The sequence below is a fragment of the Palaemon carinicauda genome, chromosome 15 (assembly GCF_036898095.1).
Source record: "Palaemon carinicauda isolate YSFRI2023 chromosome 15, ASM3689809v2, whole genome shotgun sequence".
In the NCBI taxonomy this organism is placed as follows: domain Eukaryota; kingdom Metazoa; phylum Arthropoda; class Malacostraca; order Decapoda; family Palaemonidae; genus Palaemon; species Palaemon carinicauda.
Window position 1 is genome coordinate 37,648,081 of NC_090739.1, and position 23,974 is coordinate 37,672,054.

At 45.3% G+C, this 23,974-nt stretch overlaps 1 protein-coding gene across 1 annotated transcript in view; it reads right to left on the bottom strand.

Annotated features, from left to right (window-relative positions):
* LOC137654559 (proline-, glutamic acid- and leucine-rich protein 1-like) overlaps positions 1-23,974 on the bottom strand; it is a 120,721-nt gene that overhangs the window by 91,575 nt on the left and 5,172 nt on the right. The window contains exons 2-5 of the mRNA XM_068388289.1: positions 21,963-22,027; positions 9,451-9,547; positions 954-1,112; positions 429-500 (exon numbers count right to left, since the gene is read on the bottom strand). Of these exons, the coding sequence (XP_068244390.1) occupies positions 429-500; positions 954-1,112; positions 9,451-9,547; positions 21,963-22,027 (393 nt within the window). The remainder of the gene's footprint in view (positions 1-428; positions 501-953; positions 1,113-9,450; positions 9,548-21,962; positions 22,028-23,974) is intronic.

The window sequence follows — 23,974 nt, forward strand, 5'->3', positions numbered from 1 at the left end:
TTGACAGAAACTCCATGAACTTGCTGCTAAGTTGGATATCTGCCACAGAAATCAATTTATTGGTTTCTTTATCTGCTAATGTGAAAAGATCAAACATTGCATTAAATCCACTTTGTTCTATTCAAGTAAACACAAGAAATGTGATTATACTGGACACAAAGTCAATTTTAGCTTACATAGAGCAAGCTCTTAGATATCATCTCCTAAATAGGAAAAAATCTATAGTATTTACATTAAAAAAAAATATGGATTACGGTGAATTTTTTAAAGCAACTGTATTCAAAATTTGTCATTCATGGTAGGATAGAACTAGAAGTTATAAAAAAGTATGTTTTATGCTTAATGTTTAAATGTTTGGTAAATATAAAAAAATTGCATTCAATTAGTAATTTATGCAAGAGATGAAAATAAGGAAAATATATCTTTACCTTATGAGGCAAACACTGGCCTGGAAGAAGCTTGATTAACTCGTATAAGCACTCATACGCTGCAGAATCCCACTGTTAAAAAGTTACATCATTAATATTTTTTTCTAAAAGTTACAAATTCTATATTTTAAAAATTTGATGTTAATGAATTTCCTTGTGCTAAACTTTCATAGTAAAATATAAAATATTGATTCAATTCCCTATTACAGTCCTATACTAAATGTATGAAATAATAATAATTCTACATTTTAAGCAAAACATGCACATTCTTTCATTAAAAACTGAGCATCTAACAATACATTTTTTATAGCTTTATTTTTGCATATTTTGGTTTGCATATTTTGGTGTTACAGGATGAGCAAAATTAGTAGTGAATTTTTCAAGGAATACAGTATCCCTATACTGTACAGCATTTTACAAAATATCTCAAGACTTCAGCTCTGAAGATGTAATATAATTTTTTTCCAATGAAAGTACTGTAACTATATACTGTTTTTAATAGTGAACAATAAAAATTAAACTTACAGAAGAATCAGCAGTTGCCAAGCTTTGCAGTAGAGATGCTTGCAATTTAGAAAGAAAAGTCTTCTGAAGCTCAGGTAAGATACCAGAGGCTTTAAGAAGAATAAGTATAATCTTACATGCATCTATTTTCTCTGCTGATCCACTCAATGAAGTAATAGCCTGAAAGAAAATCAAGCAATAAATTAATTCATCTAACCTTGTATTTGTTCTAAAAAATTAAACAACTGGTAAACTACACTTACCATATGTGTGGGCATAAAAGAATAATTCTTGTTTCTTTCACTGTTATTATTATTATTATTATTATTATTATTATTATTATTATTATTATTATTATTACAGGCTAAGCTATAACACTAGTTGAAAAAGCAAGATGCTATACGTCCAAGGGCTCCAATGGGGAAAAATAGTACAGCGAGGAAAGGAACAAAGAAATAAACCATAAGAGAAATAACAAATAAAAGTAAAATATCCTAAGAACAGTAACATTAAATTAGATTTTTCATACATAAACTATAAAAACTTAAAACAAAAAAAAACAAAAAACAGAAGGTAGAGAGATAAGATAGAACGGCATACAAGAGTGTACCCTCAAGCAAGAGAACTCTAATTCAAGACAGTGGAAGGCCATGGTACAGAGGCTATGGCATTGCCCAAGACTAGAGAATAATGGTTTGATTTTGGAGTATCCTTTTCCTAGAGGAGCTGCTTACCATAGTTGAAGAGTTTCTTCTACCCTTACCAAGAGGAAAGTAACTGAACAATTACAGCGCAGTAGTTAACCCTTTGGGCAAAGAAGAATTGTTTGGTAATCTCAGTGTTATTACAATGAATAATGGTTTGTGTGAAAAAAAAAACTTTGCTAATTGTTTGCATGTTAAAAAAACACATTTTCAAAATTGTCATCCTATTAATTGTTACAGTATTTTGTTTATTAAGCCTCAAGCTCCCACAAAGAAATGATAATCTGTTATTTTTTCTCTTAACAGGTAATTGCAACAATACCCTACAAGCAGTAGGGAGTCGAGTAGAGATTTAACAAGTGCTGTGAGCAATAAAGTCCTCATATCCTGAAGAAACTTCCATTTGCTTTAAGAATCACATAAAAGGATATGCTTGGGAACCGAAGTATCCTTACGAAGCGAGAGAAAGAAATATATCTTAATGGTCCATGGAAACGGAGAGAAGGATGGTGGCTTTCATCCAGACCAACAGTGAACATGCTCAGTTTGGTACAAGACAGAGCATGGGCTGGTTCATAGTACTGTACTGCATCTCTCATGCATAAGCAAGGAAAGATCAGTCTGAGTCTCACTAGACTGCTGTAGATCGGGCTTCCAGATCTTCAATGATTTCTTTTTCTATATCGGGGAAGAAGTAGCAACGTTCGCAGGATCAGATGAAGATGAGGAGGAGCGTACAAGCTTCTTACCAGCCTTCTTAGGAGTCAAGGTCTAGAGGGCCAACCATAATGTTCAAACAGGGGCCTCTTCAATAGCAGTCAAGACCAAATCAATATGTACCATGTCATCCAATGCTTCCACAGGTGTAGTGAGAGATAGGGAAAAAAAAAGAGAGGAAAGCCAAAGAAGGTCTGGCAAAAGCCAACAGAGATGCCCATGGGAGGCCACAACTTTCTTAGGTCCAGAAATAGTTGTGGGTCTGAACAGCAATAATCAGTCAAGGTAAAGAAGTATTACCTTCACTAGGGGAAGGTGATACTTCCACATTCCCTGAAGAGTCTCTCGAGGGAAATTCACCTGGGGACGAACTGCAGCCGTTCTTTTGAGATATAGCCTCAGACTCCTTACTGGACACAGTAGGAGATGGTCTGGGTCATCAGTTACAGAACGAACTCAAAATCTGGAAGGAATCGAACCGAGGGTCCGGCACTCCCGGATTCTGAGTCTTAGCGATAAACTCAGAGACGAATCTGAACGTTACCTTCCCCCATCCCCTTGAATGGGCGAAGTCATAAGAGAGACCATGAAGTTAACTGACTCGCTTGGCCAAGGCCAAAACTAGTAGGAACACCGTCTTCCAAGTTAGGTGGCGATCTGAAGCCTGGCGTAATGGTTCGTAGGGAGGTCTCTTAAGAGACCTGAGAACTCGAACCACGTTCCATGGAGGAGGTCTCACTTCCGACTGAGGGCAGGTAAGTTCATACCTTCGTATGAGTAGGGAAAGTTCCAGCGAGGAAGAAATGTCCAATCCTTTGAGCCTGAAGGCTAGACTTAAGGCTGAGCGATAGCCTTTCACCGCCGAGACTGAAAGGCGCATTTCTTCCCGCAAATACACGAAGAACTTCGCTATTGCTGGAATAGTGGAATTGAGTGGAGAGATACCCCTTCCACGACACCAACCGCAGAAGACTCTCCACTTTGCCTGGTAGACAGATGCGGATGACCTTCGCAGGTGTCCAGACATCCTGCTCGCAACTTGTTGCAAAAATCCTCTCTCAGCGAGGAGATGCTGGATAGTCTCCAGGCGTGAAGTCGTAGCTTCGCTACGGTTTTGTGGAAGATGTTGGCGTGTGGTTGTTTGTGAAGCTTGTGTCGTGGAGGGAGTTCTCTCGGAAGTTCCGTTAGGAGTTGCAGAAGGTCCGGAAACCCTTCCGCGTGATGCCATAGCGGAGCTATAAGGGTCATCGAAAGATTGACCGATATTCTGGTCTTGTTGAGCACCCTCCTCATCAGACAGAACGGGGGAAAGGCGTATACGTCGATGTTGTCCCACCGTTGTTGGAAGGCATCTTGCCAGAGCGCCTTTGGGATCCGGGACTGGGGAGCAGTACAGCGGAAGCTTGAAGTTCAGCGCTGTACCGAACAGATCCACAGTTGGGGAACCCCAAAAAGTCAGGACTTTGTTGGCTACTAGATGATCCAAAGACCACTCGGTACTCACTATCTGAGACGCTCTGCTCAGACTGTCGGCGAGCACATTCCTCTTGCCTGGAATGAAGCGAGCCGATAGTGGAATCGAGTGGGCTTCGGTCCATCTCAGTATCTCTACTGTGAGATGGGATAGCTGCTTTGAAAAGGTACCTCCTTGCTTGTTGACGTAAGCCACTACTGTGGTGTTGTCGCTCATCACCACCACAGAGTGACCCACCAGGTATTGTTGGAACTGTTGAAGGGCCAGGAATATGGCCTTCATTTCTAGCAGATTTTTAGGGAGGCACTTTTCTGATTCTAACCACAGGCCTGAGGTCCTGTGTTGCAGAACGTGGGGCCCCCACCCTTTCTTTGAGGCGTCCGAAAACAGCATCAAATCCGGGGGGAGGAAGAGAAGATCTACTCCCCTTCGTAAGTTCTCGTCTGTCACCTACCACTAAAGGTCCGTCTGTTCCGCAGGACCCATAGGGATCATGACGTCCGGGGAATCGTGACCCTGATTCCACCGGGACTTGAGTCGCCATTGGAGGGATCTCATCCTGAGGCGACCGTTGGGAACTAGACGGGCCAAGGATGAGAGGTGACCGAGGAGACATAACCACGATTGGGCTGGAAGTTCTTCCCGTCTGAGGAAAGGACTTGCAACCCTCCTCAGCCTTGCTATCCTGTCGTCTGATGGGAAGGCTTTGTGGAGATTAGTGTCTATGATCATGCCTAGATATACCAGTCTTTGAGTGGGAAGCAGAGAGGACTTCTCGAGATTTACCATGATCCCCAGATCTTGGCAAAGTCCCAGAAGCTTGTCTCGGTGTCGAAAGAAGGGCTGACTCCCAAGTCTGCTAGGATCAGCCAGTCGTCCAGATAACGGAGGAGACGGATGCCGATCCTGTGTGCCAACGACGATATTAGGGTGAACACTGGTGAAAACCTGTGGTGCTGTGGAGAGACCGAAACACAGCACCTTGAACTGGTACACCTTGTTATCTAGGCTGAATTTTAAGTACTTCCTTGAAGACGGATGGACTGGGATCTGGAAGTACGCGTCCTTCAGGTCCAGTGTACACATGAAGTCTTGTAGTCTCACTGCAAGTCTGACCGTGTCTGCGGTCTCCATGCTGAACGGAGTTTGCTTGACAAACCTGTTCAGAGCTGAGAGGTCGATGACTGGTCTCCAGCCTCCAGACGCCTTCTTTACAAGAAAGAGTCGACTGAAGAAGCCTGGGGACCCGTCGACGACCTCTTGGAGAACGCCCTTCTTCAACATGGTCTGGACTTCTGCCCGATGGGCTTGCCCCCTTGCCGATCCCATGGCAAGGGAGCTCAACGACACTGGATTCGCTGTCAGGGGAGGTAGAGATGTTGTGAACGGGACGCGATATCCTTGACTGATTACGGAAATCGTCCAGGAATCGGCCCCGAGTTGCTGCCACCTGTTCTCGCAACTCTGTAGGCATCCCCCCACTGGTGGACATGCAGGGGGACTGCCAATCCTAGCGTTTGCAGCCTCGGCCACTCCCTCTAGGATTCTTTCCTCCCCTGGAGGACTTTTTGCCTTTCTTGTCCTTGACTGGAAAGGGCTTGGACACTTGGACACCGTCATCTTCTCTGTAGCTGCCGGTTTCGTGGTCTTGGTAGCTGGGGTGATGGAGGTTTATAGGGCTTTGATGTTAGAGCCCTATGTAGGAGAGAGTCCTGGTTGGACTTCCTCCACCTCTCAGGAGCCTGCTCCACGTCCTTAGGCTCGAACAAGTTCTTCCCCATAATGGAAGAATGTCAGAGCCTGCTGATTTCGGTAATGGGGACCTTTTGATGGAATCTCTCAGACACCGCATCTCGACGTTTCAAGATGGTATTAGCCCATAAGTTCGAGACTTGGTGGGCTAGAAACTCGATCGTACGAGTGCCCGAGAGTAAAAAAGTCTCCATGGCCTTCATGGTACTTTCTTTGGACAAGTCCTCTGAATGTAACAGGATGCCTAGGGACCCTAGCCAGATGTCCAGCCACGAAGTTGCCTGCATGGCACACTTCGCTACCTTCTCCTGGCTAAGGATCTCCGTTGCCGAGAACGCGACCTGCCAGTTGGAGTGTCTCTCTAGAGGGACTCCCCTGGTAAGCTCTTCCAAAGAGTGGTCTAGGGGAAGAGCTAAACAGGTCTCCTCAACAATGTCAAAGTACCTCCTCTGATGGACACGAGGAAGTGTGAGGAGTTTGTTGCCGGCGCTGGATAGGCTGGAGGAGGCAAGCTCGTAGAGCTAGGCTTGGACCTTGTCTCTGGCACTCTTAACCCCTTGAGACCAGGGCAAAGCCGCACTGGCCTTTGAGGGTTTTTGAGTCCCAAAGACTCGGTCCAAGACCGTGTGTCTGCCCTCACGAGAGGGAATCTCTGGATCCGCAAAACCATTGAGATTCCTCATAACGGTCAGAACCTGCCGGAACACATGGTCTGACACCTGCAGCTCCCTTCCTGAAGTGCTAGCAGCGAAGTCTCCTGTCCCCAAAGGCTCTTCTTGGGGGGACTCGTGGACGATCTCTGAGTGCTTGGCTGGCTCCGGTCTAATCCTTGAAGATGACTTCGGCAAAGTCTTGGAGTCCTTCGACTCCCTCCTGGGAGGGATGCAGGACTCCAACAACAATGGTGGGAGGCTCTTCTCCACCCCTACCCGAGAAGACTTTCCAGCGCGAGGTGGGGTTTCCCTCATTGGTGCGATGGGGCGAATGTTGGCGCGCGGGCGAGCGAGCGAGCGATGGAGCGCAGGCTGGAGAAGGCAGAGGGCGCGCTGAAGGATGAATAAGCGCTCACGCGCGCGAAGGCAACTGTTCGCGCGCGCGTGGGCGCGCAGGGCCCGGCCGAAGAGCCCGTGTGGACGATAACGTTGGGCGCGCGCGTAGGAGACACATCCCTTGCACGCAGGCGCGCATGAGCGCACATCTAGCAGTGGTGATGGGCATGGGCGCGCATCAGAGACTGCGCGCGAGGGCGCGCTGGCGAAGAATGGCTCGCAGGCAGGGACCGATGGCGCGTTGGTGACCGCTGGCGAGCAGGGGAAGAAGTTAACTTCCCCACTGCGCCCAGATCAAAAGATCGTGGGCGCGCAGGAGATCATTGGCGCGTAGGCGAGCGCTGGCGCGCAGGAGAACAAAGGCGCACATGGCGCGCAGGAGAACAAAGGCGCACATGGCGCGCAGGAGAACGAAGGCGCGCATGGCGCGCAGCAGGATGAGGGCACGCAGTAGAGCGCTGGCGATCTGGAGAGCGCTGACGCGCAGGTAAGCGCTGGCGCGCTTTAACAGGAACAACTTCTGCCGATGAGCACTTGCGCGCAGGTGATCGTTGGCGCGCAGGGGAGACCTGGCGCGTAAGGGACGTATGCACTAACTTGTGCATACGCCCTTCATGCCCCGATGGGACCGTTGCCCGTTTTACAACGGGATGCGTTGGCGCCCACAGCGCGTCAGCAGCCAGGAACGGCGACGGCAGGTCAGCAGGTCTGACGGGTGGAAGGTCGGCATGCCCTTTGTAAGGACGACCTTACACCGAAGGAGATCGCGAACGATCTGCAGAGGTCCAGGGTTGCAGCTGGGAGAGTCGGAGAACGACGGCGAGGTTCCTCTGCGGCAGACTGCGGTGACGATGAACCGAAGAGGCGCCTCCTAACACCCTTGTGAGGTGAAGGAAGGCATCGACGGCGAAGAGGAAGGCGGGCTTTACGCCTTATACACCCTCTGGGGGCCGTGGGGTCAGCGGGCTGACCATCAGCAGTCCTCCGAAGAGGAGTCTCTGTGAGTGAACTCCCCCGAGGGGGAGAATCACCAGCAGGAGAGATCGTTGGATTTAGTTCCTCCCTCGAAGGATGTTCAGAGGGGGGAACTAAGCCTTCAGCTACATCAGGATCATCACGAGCAGAGGTTTGATATAACCCATCGGAAGCCTCTGCCACAACAACGTCGACGACAGACAGAGGATCAACCTCTGCTAAAGTCGGCGATTGTTTGACAGCTGCCCCCAACCTGATCATGTCAAACAAGGCTTCCTTGGAGGGCGAACCCTCAAGCCCCAAGGAAACCCAAAGCTGAAACAAATCATCATTAGTCACAAGCATATTTAAATCCTCCCCCGGGGGAGGAGGAGGAGCTGCCTCACTATGGGAGGGAACTCCCTCTCCCAAACCCCGAGATCGGGCAACAGAACTATGGCCTACGCTACCACTTGACAGTTTCTCGGAAGAAACCGATCGAGTGGGAGCTTCGGAGGAGGTTTGAGCCACAGAAGAGGAGCCCTTGGGATTTTCTCCTTTCTAAGAAACCTTCGAAGGAGAAATATCCCGTCTAGAATTCTTCTTCCGGCGCCGAGAAAACCTCTCCCACTGGGAGGTAGACCACTCCCTACACTCACCACACACTTTATTTCTATCACACCGCTGGCCCCTACAATAAGGACATAGGGTGTAAGGGTCCGTATCGACCGCCGACATATACGTGCCACAAGGGCGGTCGGGTAATCCAGGACACTTTCGCATAGCAGAGGCCAACTTCACGCACACCTGTCAAAGGAAAAGCAAAATCCATTAACAATGGCTCTCAAAGAAGGCGAGGGTGACAGCGGACACGTCCGACTACCACCCGAGCCGAGAGCAAAGTGAGCTCAAGCACAGGTGTGTGAGGGGGGGAGCAAGCTACCCTCCCTACCCCCCGCTAACTAGCGGTGGGGTAGTAAACCCTCGTTAAAATTCTAATGGCTCGTCATTTCAGCTACGCCGAAAGTAATTACCAATATTAAATAGCGTGGTTTGTATGTCAGTTACGGAACAAAGCCAAATTCAAGAGGCTGCTTGTGGCTGGAGTCAAAATTGAGTGTCTAGATGACTGACATATGGGTGGGGAAGGCTTAGCTGCTACCTGCTGGTAGCTATAACTACCTCATTAAAGTTCAATCAGCTGTTTCACCTTCTTTGAAGACACTCCTATTAAAGGACAATGGTTTGTCTTCGTGTAGGAACACAGTTTTTTCCTGCTATTAGCACTAGAATCTCATGAAATTATAAGAGATATTTTTCTTTAAGTATTCTTTTCTCCTACTTAACAAACAACAATTTACAAGTTTAAGATACCAGTACTACAGTACAGTAATATCTAGAGCTTTTTATTAAGAAGAAAGCAAACTGGAATGGGGGTAGGGTAAAAGTTTAAAAAGTGAGTACAGCTTGGGCCCGAAAGAACACTACAAAGACCCTCATGTAATGCCTGGTGCACTGGCTGAAATGCACCAATTTAATGTTAAGGGCAAATGTACATATAAGAACAGGTATCAGATCCAAGTCCGGAGCTAGACAGGAAGCTAATTTTATTTGTGATATGATAAAATGGAGGTTCTCCCTATAGTTGTAAGACACTCATCTGTAAAAAATAATTCAACATTCCTTTTATTTAGTGAATGGCCCCTAAAATCAAATCAAGGCTAACTAACCCCATACTGCAACAGGAAATATAAATTAAGTGTGCATGATGTAAACTCAATGACTTCCTGTGTACATGCATACAAACATACTTTACTTACTTTTTAATAAACCAATCAAAATGTGAATTATTATGATTTGATCCTCACCTGACAGCACGCACCAAACCAAAGGTCACATCGTTTCTCCAGCAATGCCGGTGAACCCTGCTGTATCAATGGTATCAGCAGCTTAAAACCATGATGTCTGGAAAAGTTAAAGCGGTATTCATCAAATGCTTTGCAGAACTCAATAGAATAAATCGTTCAAATTAGCAAATCTTGATGAAAATAGCTTAGCATCTGTTTGGTGAATTTGAGAAGTAAAAGAAAATCAATTTCAACCAGACATCCAATATACAGATAATGAAATGTGAGGCTTCAGATTCTATTCCATAATAGTGAACCCTCGCTACTTCGCGGTTCGACCATCGCGGATTCACCACTTCGCGGATTTTTTCCATAACCCATATATATACAGTAATATATATATATATATATATATATATATATATGTATGCATGTATTTATGTATATATGTAGGTATATGTATATGTGTATACATATAAATATATATATATATATATATATATATATATATATATATATATATATATATATATATATATATATATATATATATCTATATATCTAAAGTAGGAAGATGTGATGTAGTTCTAAGGGAAAAGTATGGGAAATATGTCTGGGTAATAAGTAAAGCTCTACCTCCAGTTTGTTTCTACATTATGATCAGAGATAAATGTAAACAAAACATTGGTTGCCATTTTTTATCTTGCTTTTTAGCATGTTTAGGAAATGCATGATATAAAATCACCTTTACTATTTGTGCCTGTTTTAGTTTAGGGTACTGTAGTACATGCATTAAATGTTCTGTACATTAAAGGGTAGTTTGTTAACAGTACTACGTACAAGGGAAGGTTTTAAAAGTCTGAATATACATGTTGAATAAATAGGTAAATATGGTGTCACTACTTCGCGGATTTTCACCTATCGCGGCCGCGACTGGAACCTATCTACCGCGATAAACGAGGGTTCACTGTACCAATTACTGCACCTTAAACAGAATTCAGTAACAAACTGAAGCATGATACTCTAGAAGAAAAGAAAAATTCATCAAATGAGCTTGTTTAAAACTTGAACCAATGCTGCCAAAATTGTTGCATATTTTTCAAGAGCAATGTATTCTCACTTAAATAAAAATTATGAATTGAAAACAAAACATTCTATAACCATCCCACACTACCTTAAAACAAATTAGCAATACTGTATTGAGCTTATAATGGTACATTTTCCATATCAAAAACTCTTGAACTGACTTCATACAATAAATTTGCTTTACCAGTCATTAAATATCTGTTTGCCTTTCTTCAATCACATTAAATAACTATCACTAAAAGGCTATACTGTATGTCAAAATTTATTAAACTTCTTTTAAAGGTAAAATAAGTGTTTTTCATCCTAAGCTTTCCCCCATTCTAAGTCAAACATACATACTTTGAAGGAGGCCTTATAAATGTACCCAGGTAAATCAGCACTTCAAAGTTAATATTAAAAAGTTAAAAACAAAAGGATAATTACCTTATCACTACTAATATGAAAGTTTAATACTAAATAGCCCCTGTCAGCAACAAATGACTAAGTGTTCAGACTAAAAACATTCAACGAGAATAAGCAATTCATCAAGTGGGTCCCTTCTCCCAAATATAACAAATTCGTAGATAATTTATTTTTTTCCTAATGATACAAACCTTTAGCTATTTATTAGGAGTTATTACTTTTGGCGAAGCTGAAACGACGAGCCATTAAAATTTTAGCGATGGTTAACTACGCATTCCACTAGTTAGCTGGGGTAGGGGGGGGGGGTTAGCTTGCTACCGCTCACGCTCACACACCGGTGATTTAGCTTACTTTGCTTGGAGGTGGGACTTCAAGGGGGAGAGGGCTGGTGGGTAGGTTTGTATAAATAGCTAAAGATATGTATTGTTAGGAAAAATACAAATTATCTACGAATTTGTCATTTTTTCCGTAACTGGCATACAAACCTATGCTATTTGTTAGGGGTGACTCACCCATTAGGAGGGTGGCAGCCCTTGCCAAACTGGTTTTTGGCTTTACCGGGGGGCTACTTATTTTGAATAGTTTTGTACCAAAAATAAGGAGTCACTGCACTTAGCTAAACCTTGCTACACAAGGTCCGCGGCCTACGCAAGATGTGTCGAGATGTTTAGAAGTGTGACTGTCCAGGTAAAAGTTAATCAGAGTCTTTGTAGGAAAACCTGTTGTAACAGGACTTTCCCAATACCACCTCGTCAGGGTATGGGGACGCAACAGCATTAGCTTAATACTAGGAACACAAGGAAGCATGGTTTACCTGCAATGATTTGAGGTCAGCTTATGCAGAGAACCCAGGGTGCTGCTTTCCCCAAGAGAGGGGAGGATGAAGAAAAGAATAAGAGCCAGTCACACCTTGTCATTCACGTAGACTAAAACCGGGTAACAGTGCCATTAACCTTCTGCTACTTGTCCAATATGGAGCTTGAGGTATTATATCAGCTATTGTGCAGCCACCACAGGGCCGATAGAGAACGTATCGAGCTTCCTGTATGTCACGTCTTGCAGGTAGTGGGGTGTGAACGTATTCTGACGTTTTCACACACCAGCCTGTAGAACCTGCGTAACAGAGAGGTTTCTCTTGAATGCCAGAGACGTAGCTACGCCCCTGACATCGTGGGCTCTGGGGCGACGTGAAAGAGGAGGGTCCGGATTCAGGCCATGGTCTATGACCTTGCAAATCCAGGCAGAGATGTTGTTCTTAGTGACCCTCCTCTTGTTCCTCCCTGTGCTGATGAAAAGTGCAGACACACAGGGGCGGGCTGCCGCTGTTCTCTTGAGATACAGCCTCAAACTCCTCACTGGGTAGACGAAGAGATGATCAGGGTCATCAGTTACAGAGCAGAGACTCGAAATCCGGAAGGAGTCAAATCGGGGATCGGCCACTCCCGGATTCAGAATCTTGGCTACAAACTCAGGGACGAAGCCAAACCTTACCTCTCCCCATCCCCTTGAATAGGAAATGTCATATGAGAGACTGCTGAAGTTAACTAACTCGCTTGGCCGAAGCCAAAGCTTGTAGGAACACTTTTCCATGTGAGGTGGCGATCTGTTGCCTGGCATAATGCTCCATAGGGAGGTCTCTTTAGAGACCTGAGAACTCAAACCACGTTCCACGGGGGAGGTCTCACTTCAAACTGAGGACAGGTAAGTTCGTAACTCCGCATGAGTAAGGAAAGTTCTAGCAATGAGGAAATATCCATTCCTTTGATCTAAGGGCAAGGCTTAAGGCTGAGCAATAGCCTTTAACCGCCATGATTGAAAGGCGTATTTCCTCACGCAAATACACGAGGAACTCCGCTATTACTGGAATAGTCGCATCAAGTGGAAATACCCCTTCAACGACATCAGCTACAGAAGACTCTCCACTATCCCAGGTAGACTGCTGCTGATGATTTTTGCAGGTATCCAGACATCCTGCAAGCAAATTGTTGTAAAAATCCTCTCTGAGTGAGGAGATGCTGGACAGTCTCCAGGCGTGAAGTCGTAGCAAAGCTACGACTTTGTGGAAGATGTTGGCATGTGGTTGTTCGAGTAGATTGTGTCGTTAAGGGAGTTCTCTTGGAGACTCCGTCAGGAGTTGCAGAAGGTCCGGAAACCATTCAGCATGATGCCATAACAGAGCTATATTGAGAGGTTGACCGATGTTCTAGCCTTGTTGAGTACCCTCCTCATCACACAGAATGGGGTAAAGCTGGAAACGTCCATGTTGTCCCACCGTTGTTGGAATGCATCTTGCCAGAGAGCTTTGGGTTCTGAAATTCAGGGGCAGTACAATGGGAGCCTGAAGTTCAGGGCCACTGCAAAGAGATCCACAGTCAGAGAACCCCACAAAGTCATGACTTTGTTGGCTACTAAATGCTCTGCTCAGGTTGTCGGTGAGTACATTCCTCTTGCCTGGAATGAAGCGTGCCGATAGTGGTATTGAGTGAATCTCGGCCCATCTCAGTATCTCTACTGCTAGATAGGATAGGGGCTGCGAAAAGGTACCTCCTTGTTTGTTGATGTAAGCCACTACTGTGGTGTTGTCGCTCACCACCACTGAGTGGCCCACAGGGAAATGGTGGAATTGTTGAAGGGCTAGAAAGACTGCCTTCATCTCTAGGAGATTTATGTGGAGGTACTCTTCTGACTGACCAGAGGCCTGAGGTCGGGTGGAGCAGCACACTTTTTTCACAAGAAAGAGTCAACTGAAAAAGCCTGGAGACTCGTCGAGGATCTCCTGGAGAGCTCCCTTCTTCAACAGGATCTGGGACTTCTGCCTGGAGGGCTAGCCCCTTTGATGATCCCATCGCAAAGGAGTTTATTGACACTGGATTCCTGATGATGAGAGGGAGAGATGTTGTGAACAGGACACGATACCCTGAACGAATCACGGTTATTGTCCAGGGTTCGGCCCCTAGTTGCTTCCACCTGTCCCAGCAACTTTGTAGGCATACCCCCATTGGAGGACAAGCAGGGGGAATGCATTCCTAGTGTTTGTGGCCTCAGTTGCTCCCTCTAGGAAATTTGCCTCCCTTGGAGAACTTAGTGCATTTCCCATCTTTGGTCAGAAAGGGCTTTTTAGACACCACTGTCTTGTTCGTCATGATCTTTGCTGGACGGGACTGCTGAGGAGCTGGTGGATTATAGGGCTTGGATGTCAAAGCCCTATGGAGGAGGGAGTCCTGGTGGGACTTATTCCATCCCTCAGCAGCATGTTCCATGTCTTTCTGCTCAAAAAGAGAGGATCCTTGTAAAGAGGAGTTCCTGAGCCTAGCGATCTCGGCATTCAGGACCGGCTGATGGAATCTCTCGGAAACTGTATCTCGACATTTCAGAATGGTGTTCGCCCATGAGTTCAAGACTTGATGGGCGAGAAACTTGATGGTGCAACTCCCCGAGAGAAGGAGAGTTCCCATCGCTTACCTGGTGCGTTCCTTGGAGAAATCCTCAGTTCAAACCAGGATTCCCAGGGTCCCCAACCACAGATCAAGCCACATAGTAGCCTGCATGGCATACTTCATGACCTCCTGTTTGAGGATCTCAGATGTCGAGAACAAGACCTGATAGCTGGAGAAGGAAAAGTTCCCATCGCTTACCTGGTGCGTTCCTTGGAGCAATCCTCGGTTCAAACCAGGATTCCCAGGGTCCCCAACCACAGATCAAGCCACATAGTAGCCTGCATGGCATACTTCATGACCTTCTCCTGTTTGAGGATCTCAGTTGTCGAAAACGAGACCTGATGGCTGGAGAGCCTCTCTAGAGAGACTCCCTTAGTGAGCTCTTCCAGAGTGATGGAGAGGAGGAGCTGGACAAGGCTCGTCCAAGATCCCGAAATATCTCCTCTGTTGGACACGAGGAGGTGGGAGAAGCTTGGCTGTAGAGCTGGAATGTTGGGAGGAGGAGAGCTCAGAGAGCTGTTGGGCGATCTTAGCCCGGGCACCCTTCAGGCATTGAGACCAGGGACAGGCTGCACTGGTCTTATAGGGCTTCTGAGTGCCACAGACATGGTCTAAGAGGGTAGGGGAATAGGGCGACTGTGACCTGTCACAACCTCTATTGTGAAGTTCCTTTTGCCCAAGATGTTTTGAAGCCGGGAGAAGCAGCCCTAAGGTTTGGCGCAACTGCACAGGAGAGCATTGCGTCCAGGTAAACGTAAGTGCACAGGTGAGGGCGGGCACACAGGAGAGTGCTCGCACGTAGGAGAGTGCTGGCGCTTAGGAGAGCGCTGGTGCAGAGGAGAGCATTGACGTGCAGGAGAACGTCGCTGAGCATGAGAACGCTGCCGTGTAAGAGAGCACAGCTGCGCAGGCGAGCGCTGGAAAGCTAGCAAACGTGGTCCTTGCAACAGCAAGAATGTGCTGGTGAGTCCCGATCGCTGGGGCATTGGAAGGCGCTGACGAGCAGGCAAGTGCTGATGAACCGAAGAGGGCCGACGCGTTGGAGAGCAATAACGCTCTGGGAAGCACTGAAATGCTAAAGGGTGCTGACGTGATGCTGGGGAGCCCTGGTGCACTGATGGGCACTGGTGCGCTGGAGAGCGTTGGCACGCAACTAAACGCTTCTGAGGTGCAGCATCAGCGGGCAGATGTTGAACAGGAGACAGGAACGGAGAAGGTAGGTCAGCAGGTCAGCATGAAGAATGGTCTGGAACAGGTATGTGCCCTTTGAAAGGGCCGAAGTCGGAGGACTAGCGGCAGCGTCGTCAGGAAAAGGTCCAGGAACTGGCAAAGGTCGAGGGCCAGAAGACGACTGGAGCGGAGACTCCTCTGCGGGAGATGGCTGCAAAGATGAGGCTGAAGGGCCGAAAAAGCGCCTTTTCACTAATGGCGAAGGGTCACCTCTAGGCAAAGAGAAGGGCAAGCTCTGAGAGATCGAAGACGCCCTCTAGGGGCCGGGGGATCAGCAAGCTGACCTTTGGAAGCAGCAGTCCTCCGCAGACGAGTCTCTGTAAGTGAACTCCTCCCAGGAGAAACACTTGCAGGAGACAGATGAAAGACTTAGTTCCCCCCTCGAAGGATGAACAAGAACGGGGGAACACAGTCGGCAGCAACAGCTGGAGAATCTAAAGGTGCAGGGGCGTCGGGAGCAGCCACAGGAGACACCTCAGACACTACAACGTCAACGCACGACAGAGGATCTAACTCCGAAGTCGACGCCGGCTGCGCACTAGCACCACGAATCATGAAGCACAGCAAGGAGTCCTTGGAGGGCAGACCTGGAAGCCCCAAGGATGACCACACCTGTAAAAAAGGAGAGAGACAAGGCCTCACCCTGGGGGGAGAGGTGGGGCCGCTTCGCTAGGGGAAGCAACACCATCTCGAGGACCGGGGTTGGCCATAAATTAAAGGGTCTACGCTACTAAACGGTCTCCTGAGCAGGAGCTTCGGAGGAAGGTCGGAAGGGGGAAGAAGAGGTTTAGGGTATTTAGGAGAAATATCCCGCTTTGACTTCTTCCACCATCGCCAAAACCTTTCCCACTGGGAGGTAGACCACTCCCGACACTCACTGCACCTGTTGTCACTATACACCGTTGACCTCACCAAGCGGGACAAAGGGTGTGGCGATCGGTGTCCACGGGTGACATGAAGGTTCTGCAGGGCCGACCTTCAAGCCAAGGGCAAGTACACATGGTCGCAGAAGTCATCAAACACACTAATCAAAGATAAAACACAAACATGACAAATTTGTAGGTAATTTGTATTTCCTAACTATACAAACCTTAGCTATTTAATATGGGTAATTACTTTCGGCGTAGCTGAAATGACGAGCCATTAGAATTTTAACGAGGGTTTACTACCCCACCGCTAGTTAGCATGGGGTAGGAGGGGTAGCTTGCTACCTCTCCCCCTCACACACACCTGTGATTGAGTTTACTTTGCTTAGTTAGAGGTAGGACTTCACGGGGGATAGGGCTGGCGGGCAAATTTGATTAAATAGCTAAGGTTTGTATAGTTAGGAAAAATAGGAATTACCTACGAATTTGTCATTTGTTCCGTAACTGAAATACAAACCACGCTATTTAATATGGGTGACTCACCCCTTAGGAAGGGTGGTAAGTCCCGGCCAGTACTGGCTTTTGGCTTTGCCCAGGGACTCAGTATCTGAGTGTGTCAGCACTCAACAATAAGGAGTCCCTGCACTTCGCTAAAACCTTGCTGCGCAAGGGCTGCGGCCTACGTAAGCTGTGTGTGAAGGTATGAAGTGTGACCCGTCCTAGGTAGTTGACCTGAAGTCCTTTAGATGGAAACTTTAGGCTAGGACTCTCCCAATACCACCTCGTCAGGGTATGGGGACATGACAGTATTAACTTAATACTAGGAGCACACAAGGAAACATGGTTTACCTGCAGTGGTTTGAGGTCAGCTGTGCAGAGAACTCAGGATGCTGCTTTCCCCAAGAGAGGGGAGGATGAAGAAAAGAATAAGGGCCAGACAAACCTTTTCATTCATGCAGACTAAGACCGGGTAACAATGCCCTCAACCTTCTGCTACTTGTCCATTAAGGAGCCTGAGGTTTTAAACCAGCTGTTGTGCAGCCATCACAGGGCCGATAGAAAACGTATCGAGCCTCCTGTGTGTCATGTCTTGCAGAAAGTGGGTTGTGAAGGTCGTCTGACGCTTTCACATTCCCGCTTGTAGAACCTGTGTCACTAAAAAAGTTCCTGAAGGCCAGGGACGTAGCTACGCCCCTGACATCATGCGATCTAAGGCGACATGACGGAGGAGGGTCAGGATTCAGGGACAGATGGATCACCCTACGAATCCATGCCGAGATGGTATTCTTGGTGACCCTCCTCTTTGTTCTCCCAGTGCTCAAATAGGTTTATGTAATATACAGAAGTTCAAAAAACAGACATTAAATTTATATCAAACTTATAATCCTCATATTAACTTTTACTATACTCAGCTGTCCTCTTTCATTAGGGGACTATGCTTGTCAAGTAAGCAGTCTATATTGTAATAGTATATCAAATGTTATGGATGAAAGTCTAATTCCATATCTAGCCTTTGACTTTAAATATAACCATTACCTTATTTTGAGGATTAAAACCATTACAGAATTACCTGTGTTTAATAAGAAAGTCTCTACCTAGTATGAGTACAACCAAAGTAAAACTCTTAAGTCCCTACCTTACACTACTCAGATGTAATAGCCATGGGTAAATTCTCATGACCTTTGGCCTGTAAATATAATCTTAATCTATCTTTGAACAACACTCATTTGTAAGTTTGTTTGTTAGATATATCAAATTCCTGTCTTAGTTACATAAAAATTGATGGCTACGGTTTCATTCCTTTCATACCTTTGCCCCTTGAAGGTCAGAAGATTCCCTCTCTTTCAAACTTTAATGAGTTCTTGTTGGTTACAAAGCCCAGCTTTAGTCAAATTTTCTTACATATATACAGAAACTGTGTAAACCTGGTGTAACAAAAAACAAATAAGCCAAACATAAATGTCCTTGTTAGTGGAAATAATAAACAAAACTTGTACAAAGAAGGACAAGACTTGATCAACATATCTAAAGCTACCATCAAACATCTGTGTCAAATGAAATTGTTAGTTTTCATTTAAAGTACAGTAGACAGAATAAGCTACATGAGAGCAATATTCATATAAAGTTGCAGTAGAAATAACCACTGAAATAAAAATGACAAATTCGAAGATAATTTGTATTTTTCCTAACCAGACAAACCTTAGCTATTTACATTGGGTTTACCTTTTAGCGTAGCTGAAATGGCGAGCCATTAGAATTTAATGAGGGTGTATTACCCCCGCGCTAGTTAGTGGGGGGGGGGGTAGGGGAGTGGTAGCTAGCTACCCCTCCCCCCCCCCCCCACACACCGGAGAAGCTCACTTTCACTTAGAGGTAGGACTTGTCTTGGAGGACAGGGCTGGCGGGCAAATATGTGTAAATAGCTAAGGTTTGTATGGTTAGGAAAAATACAAATTATCTTCGAATTTGTCATTTGTTCCGTAACCGAAATACAAACCACGCTATTTACATTGGGTGACTTACCCCTTAGGTAGGGTGGAAAGTCCCCAGCCATACTGGCTTTGGTTTTACCCGGGGACTCAGAATCCGAGTGAGTCGCACTCGAGAAAAGGAGTCCCTGCACTTCACAAGTTCCTTGCTCCGCAAGTAACCGTGTGGCCTACATAAGCTTGTGTGTGAAGGAAGAAGTGTGACCCGTCCTAGGCAGTTGACCTGGAGTTCCAGAAGGAACTCTGGGTTAGGACGTTCCCAATACCACCTCGTCAGGGTATGGGGGACGCGACAGTATTGACTCAATACTCGGAACACACAAGGAAGCATGGTTTACCTGCAGAGGTTCGAGGTCAGCTATGCAGAGACCAGGATGCTACTTCCCAGTAGAGGGGATGATGAAGAAAGAAGTAAGGGCCAGACATACTTCTTTCGTTCATGCAGACTAAAACCTGATAACAATGCCCTCAACCTTCTGCTACCTGTCCAAAAAGAAGCCTGAGGTTAGACCAGCTGTTGTGTAGCCACCACAGAGCGATAGAAAACGTATCGAAACTCCTGTGGGTCACGCCCTGCAGGAAGCGGGCTGCAAAGGTTATTAGACGCTTCCAGACTCCAGCTTGTAGCACCTGCGTCACAGAGTAGTATTACTCGAAGGCGAGGGACGTTGCGATGTATCCGACATCGTGCTGTAGTTCGACGTGACGGGGGAGGGTCTGGAGTCAGGTCGAGATGAATGTCCTTGAGTCCGAGCTGAAGAGGTATACTGGTGACTCTCCCCCGTGTCCTTCTTGTGCTCCCAAACCGGCTGCAACTGAGGACAAACTGCAGCTGTTCCCAAAGCTAACCTCTCGATTCCTTACTGGCAAGAGGGAGAAGGTTTTGGGACATCAGATAAAGAATGGTGACTCGAAATCTTGAAGGAATTGAACCGAAGGGCCGGGACCCCAAGGTTCTGAGTCTAGCCAACAACTCAGGAGCGAACCTGAATGTTGCCTTCCCCCATTCCTTAGAAAGGGCGGAGTCGTAAGAGACCAAGAAGATTGCTTACACACTGGCCGCGGCCAGTGTGTACACTACACACACAAGCACAAAACTCTGAAAAGGAAACTTACTGATTTCTATACTCAAATATATATACAAACATGAAAAAATGTTTACATATATATCGAGTAAAAGAAAAGTAAGTGATTGAGTAAAGACAAAACAAACAAAGGCTGCCAAGCGAGGACAAAGACAAGAGACGTCTGTCCCAGTCCGAGCCAAAAGTGAAAGTGAGCTTCACCGGTGTGTGAGCGGGGGAGGGATAGCTAGCTACCACTCCCCTACCCCCCGCTAACTAGCGCGGGGGTAATACACCCTCGTTAAATTCTAATGGCTCGCTATTTCAGCTACGCTAGAAGGTAAACCCAATGTAAATAGCGAGGTTTGTATTTCGGTTACGGAACAAACAAAAATTAGTAACCCTAGAACTGTAAAATATTTTCTGTAAAGGTGCGTCAACACGGTCGAACAGTGTTCGTCGAACACAATTATTACCAGTTAACATTTGGATAGAAGAGTTAATGACTTCAATAACGAACACCAAATGATGTGTCAAACTGCCTATGTTCGTAGAGTCCGAGCTTCAGACACTCTTCGAAGGTAGAGTGGCACTATGAATGGAGTTCTACTTATTTACCAGATTAACTTTAACTTTTAGAAGAGAAGGTATCACCTTCCCTGTAAACATGACTAGTTGTAAACAAGTTACGGAGGAAAGCTGACTTTGAGATAGAAGAGAGGCTCAGTTGCTAATCAAACAGTACTGGCAGAGCCCATGCTCATAAAACATCAAAAGCAAATGTTTACAAAGACAGAAATAAACCGGTAGCAGCAATATATAAAATAACGTCAGAACTTCCAAGAAGTGGAATGTCTGTAACTGGTTTACAAGTCGAAAAGAATATGGAATCCTAATGGATGTGTCATTACAAGGAAGAGCTACGCAAATTGGAAAAATAAAAAAAGTCGGAGGTTGGTACAGAAGACATATGCACAACCAAAGTATGGCGTTTTGATACAAGATTATAGCAAAACAGAATCTGTTTCAATTATGGACACCAAAGTCTCATTTGCTCGAAGAAGTGTTTGATCGTGAGGAAAATACGTATTCTCTCTCTCTTTACGAGAACAGGGGAAACAAATTTTGAACATTTTATCTTTATCACTGAAACCATTTGGATTTAGTTAACAACACAATCTTAAGTATGACCAGTCTCAAACATTAGTTATTTCTTGGAATAATATAGGCTATACATTGCACATTAATAACAATAACATCCTCAGTTCACTGATAGGTTATTTTAAGTCGGGCATATGTGATTCTGTAATGCCTCCAGACTTTCTTCTGGAAAAAAATTATTCCTCTCATACATGTATCCAGCTTAGTTATAAAAGGTTTTAAGTTCTCCGATACAATGTATAAGACGTTTGGGCCCATCAGTATATAGCTTTTTAAGTCTGATTCATGATCAATTTGAGTTTCCTTTTAAATGGATGAATGGCTTCTCTTTGCAACTAGTCCTTCCATGTACCATTCCATTGTTCTCAAAAGATCAGGAATAATCATGCTGCATAATTTAATTTATTGGATTGTGCTTTTATTTTATGGTGTACTATGATTATGATGCTCCGTACTTGAAGCTAATAACTACTATTTGATTCTCGAGTACAGATTATAACACTGACATAGATAACAGAGATGCCAACGGACATCAGCAACGGACATTTCTTCCAGTCTTTGTCTGGTAAAAGGAGTAGAAACCTGGTAGTCAACTTCATCTGGTAACACTGTTTGTTACCATATAAAATTCCCTCACTTCAATGCTTATGACGTCATTCTCTTTCAATTTAGATATGGTAACAGTGTTTGTCCAACAGACACTGTTCAACCGTGTGGACACACCTTAACAAGCAGATTATGTACAGAATACAGTATGAGAAATATCAACAAATATGGTAATGCTTAACCATAACATACCTGGTTTTTGCCTTTTGCAAAAGTACATTGATCTCCTTTAGATGAGACTCAACAGCGCTTGGAATCTGAAAAATAAACATTAACAAATAATTAACCACTCATTAAACATTTCAACAGAAAATTACAATTTAGACATACCTTAAAATAATTATATTTTTTTTAACTACACAAACCTGAGAGCTTTAACAGGCGTACAACCTCAGCGAAGCTGATACAGCCGTTAGACTTTCAAACAAGGAAAATATAACTGATCACCAAGGTAGAGCACCCTTCCCTTTGACCTTTGGCCTAGATGTTTGTGGGGTGGTTGAGGCAGGCCGTTAACTCAAAAGTCTCAGGTTTATACTGTTAGGAAAAAATTTCAAATTACTTTATAATATGAGACTTACCATTAGGAGGGAAGAAGTCCCTATGACAAAAACTGGCTTGGTTTACTGACCTGAGAAATGTCATGACTCCTGTCAATCCCCTAACTTCCTGCACATAGGGATGCAACAGGAGTTAGGGTATGCCATTACAGTACCATAAATGATAAGCCGATGTGGAATTGATATCCTACAAGATATGTTATCCAGTGTATAGGCATTACATGATTAATGAATGTGTATACAACAGGCCCATTGTCTGCTTTGCTTGGAAGATGGGGTAAATGCTTTTAATGCAATACCAAATTGTGAAAAAAGCCATTAGAAAAGTCACTCTGGTGCATAGCTTACCTGCATCTAGCATCCGGTCCAGCAATAACAGCACGACTACAGCACCTCAAGGGAGGGGAAGAAGAGGGAAAAAATGGCCAGTTATTATACCTTTCACTCTAAGACTTGCATCACAACCACTATCCAGACACTGCTACTTGACCTGTGAGGGAGTTTGGTTCTCTAAACCTCCTACAGAGCGGCTACCACTAGTCTCGGGGAAAAGATGTCCAAGGGCAGTGATAGTCATTTGGCACTTCCATACTCTGGCCTTCATGACCTTCAGATTCTTCCTGAAAGCTAAGGTATAACCGATACTCATGACTTCATGAGCCCTTATCATCAGATGGTTTCCTGATGCCAGAAGGAAATAATATTCCTGGTGATGGATTTCTTTACCTTTCCAGAGCTTAGGAATAATCTTAAGTATTCAGCTCAGAAGCATTAAGTTCTTTTGAGGTAGCATCACAATCTCCTCACAGGATCAAGAGGCAGATCAGCTCATCAGGAGTCACTCCTTCAAGGGAGGAGATAACGGTCTCGAACCTTGAATCCCGGATCGCTAAATTCTGTATTTCTGTGACAAACAATGGAATGAATAAAATGGAGACTTCCTTCCAACTCTCAGCGTGACCAACAACATAAGAAATGCTGTGTAACTCACTGACCCTCTTTGTCGAGGGCAGGGCAACCAAATATACAGTCTTCAGCATCAGATTGTGATCTGACCTTGTCTTCAGGGGCTAACAAGGAGCTCTCTTATGAGATTAAGAACTTTAGTAATGTCCCATTTAGAAGGTCGAAGTTCCTTTGGAAGGTAAGACTGTTTGAGGCTCCTCATAAGCATGGATAGCTTCCAAGCCCTTCAACACGAGAACGTGGCTCAGGGCCGAACAATAACCCTTTACTGCGGCATCTGAGAGGTGCCTCTCCCAGCGGAGAAAGACGAGAAAATCAATAACTATTTTCAAAAAGGCTTCGACCAGAGAAATATCCCATCTAGGGCACCAATTGCAGAAGATGGACCACTGCCCCTGGTAGATTGTTGCAGAGGATCTGCTTAGGTATCAAAACATCTCCCTTATAGTGTCTTACAATAAGACTTTTGCTCTACAGAGAGGCTGAATAACTGTTACACGTGAAGCAACAGGGATGCTACAGAGTTGTGGAATTTCTGCAGATGAGGCTAACAGAAGAGGAAGGTACACCTTTGGTGTAGTTCTCTCCGTACCTCAACAAGGAGCATCAGTAAATCAGCAAACAATTCAGCTTGTGGCTACTTGGGAGCCACCAGAGTCATCCTGATGTTCAGTCACC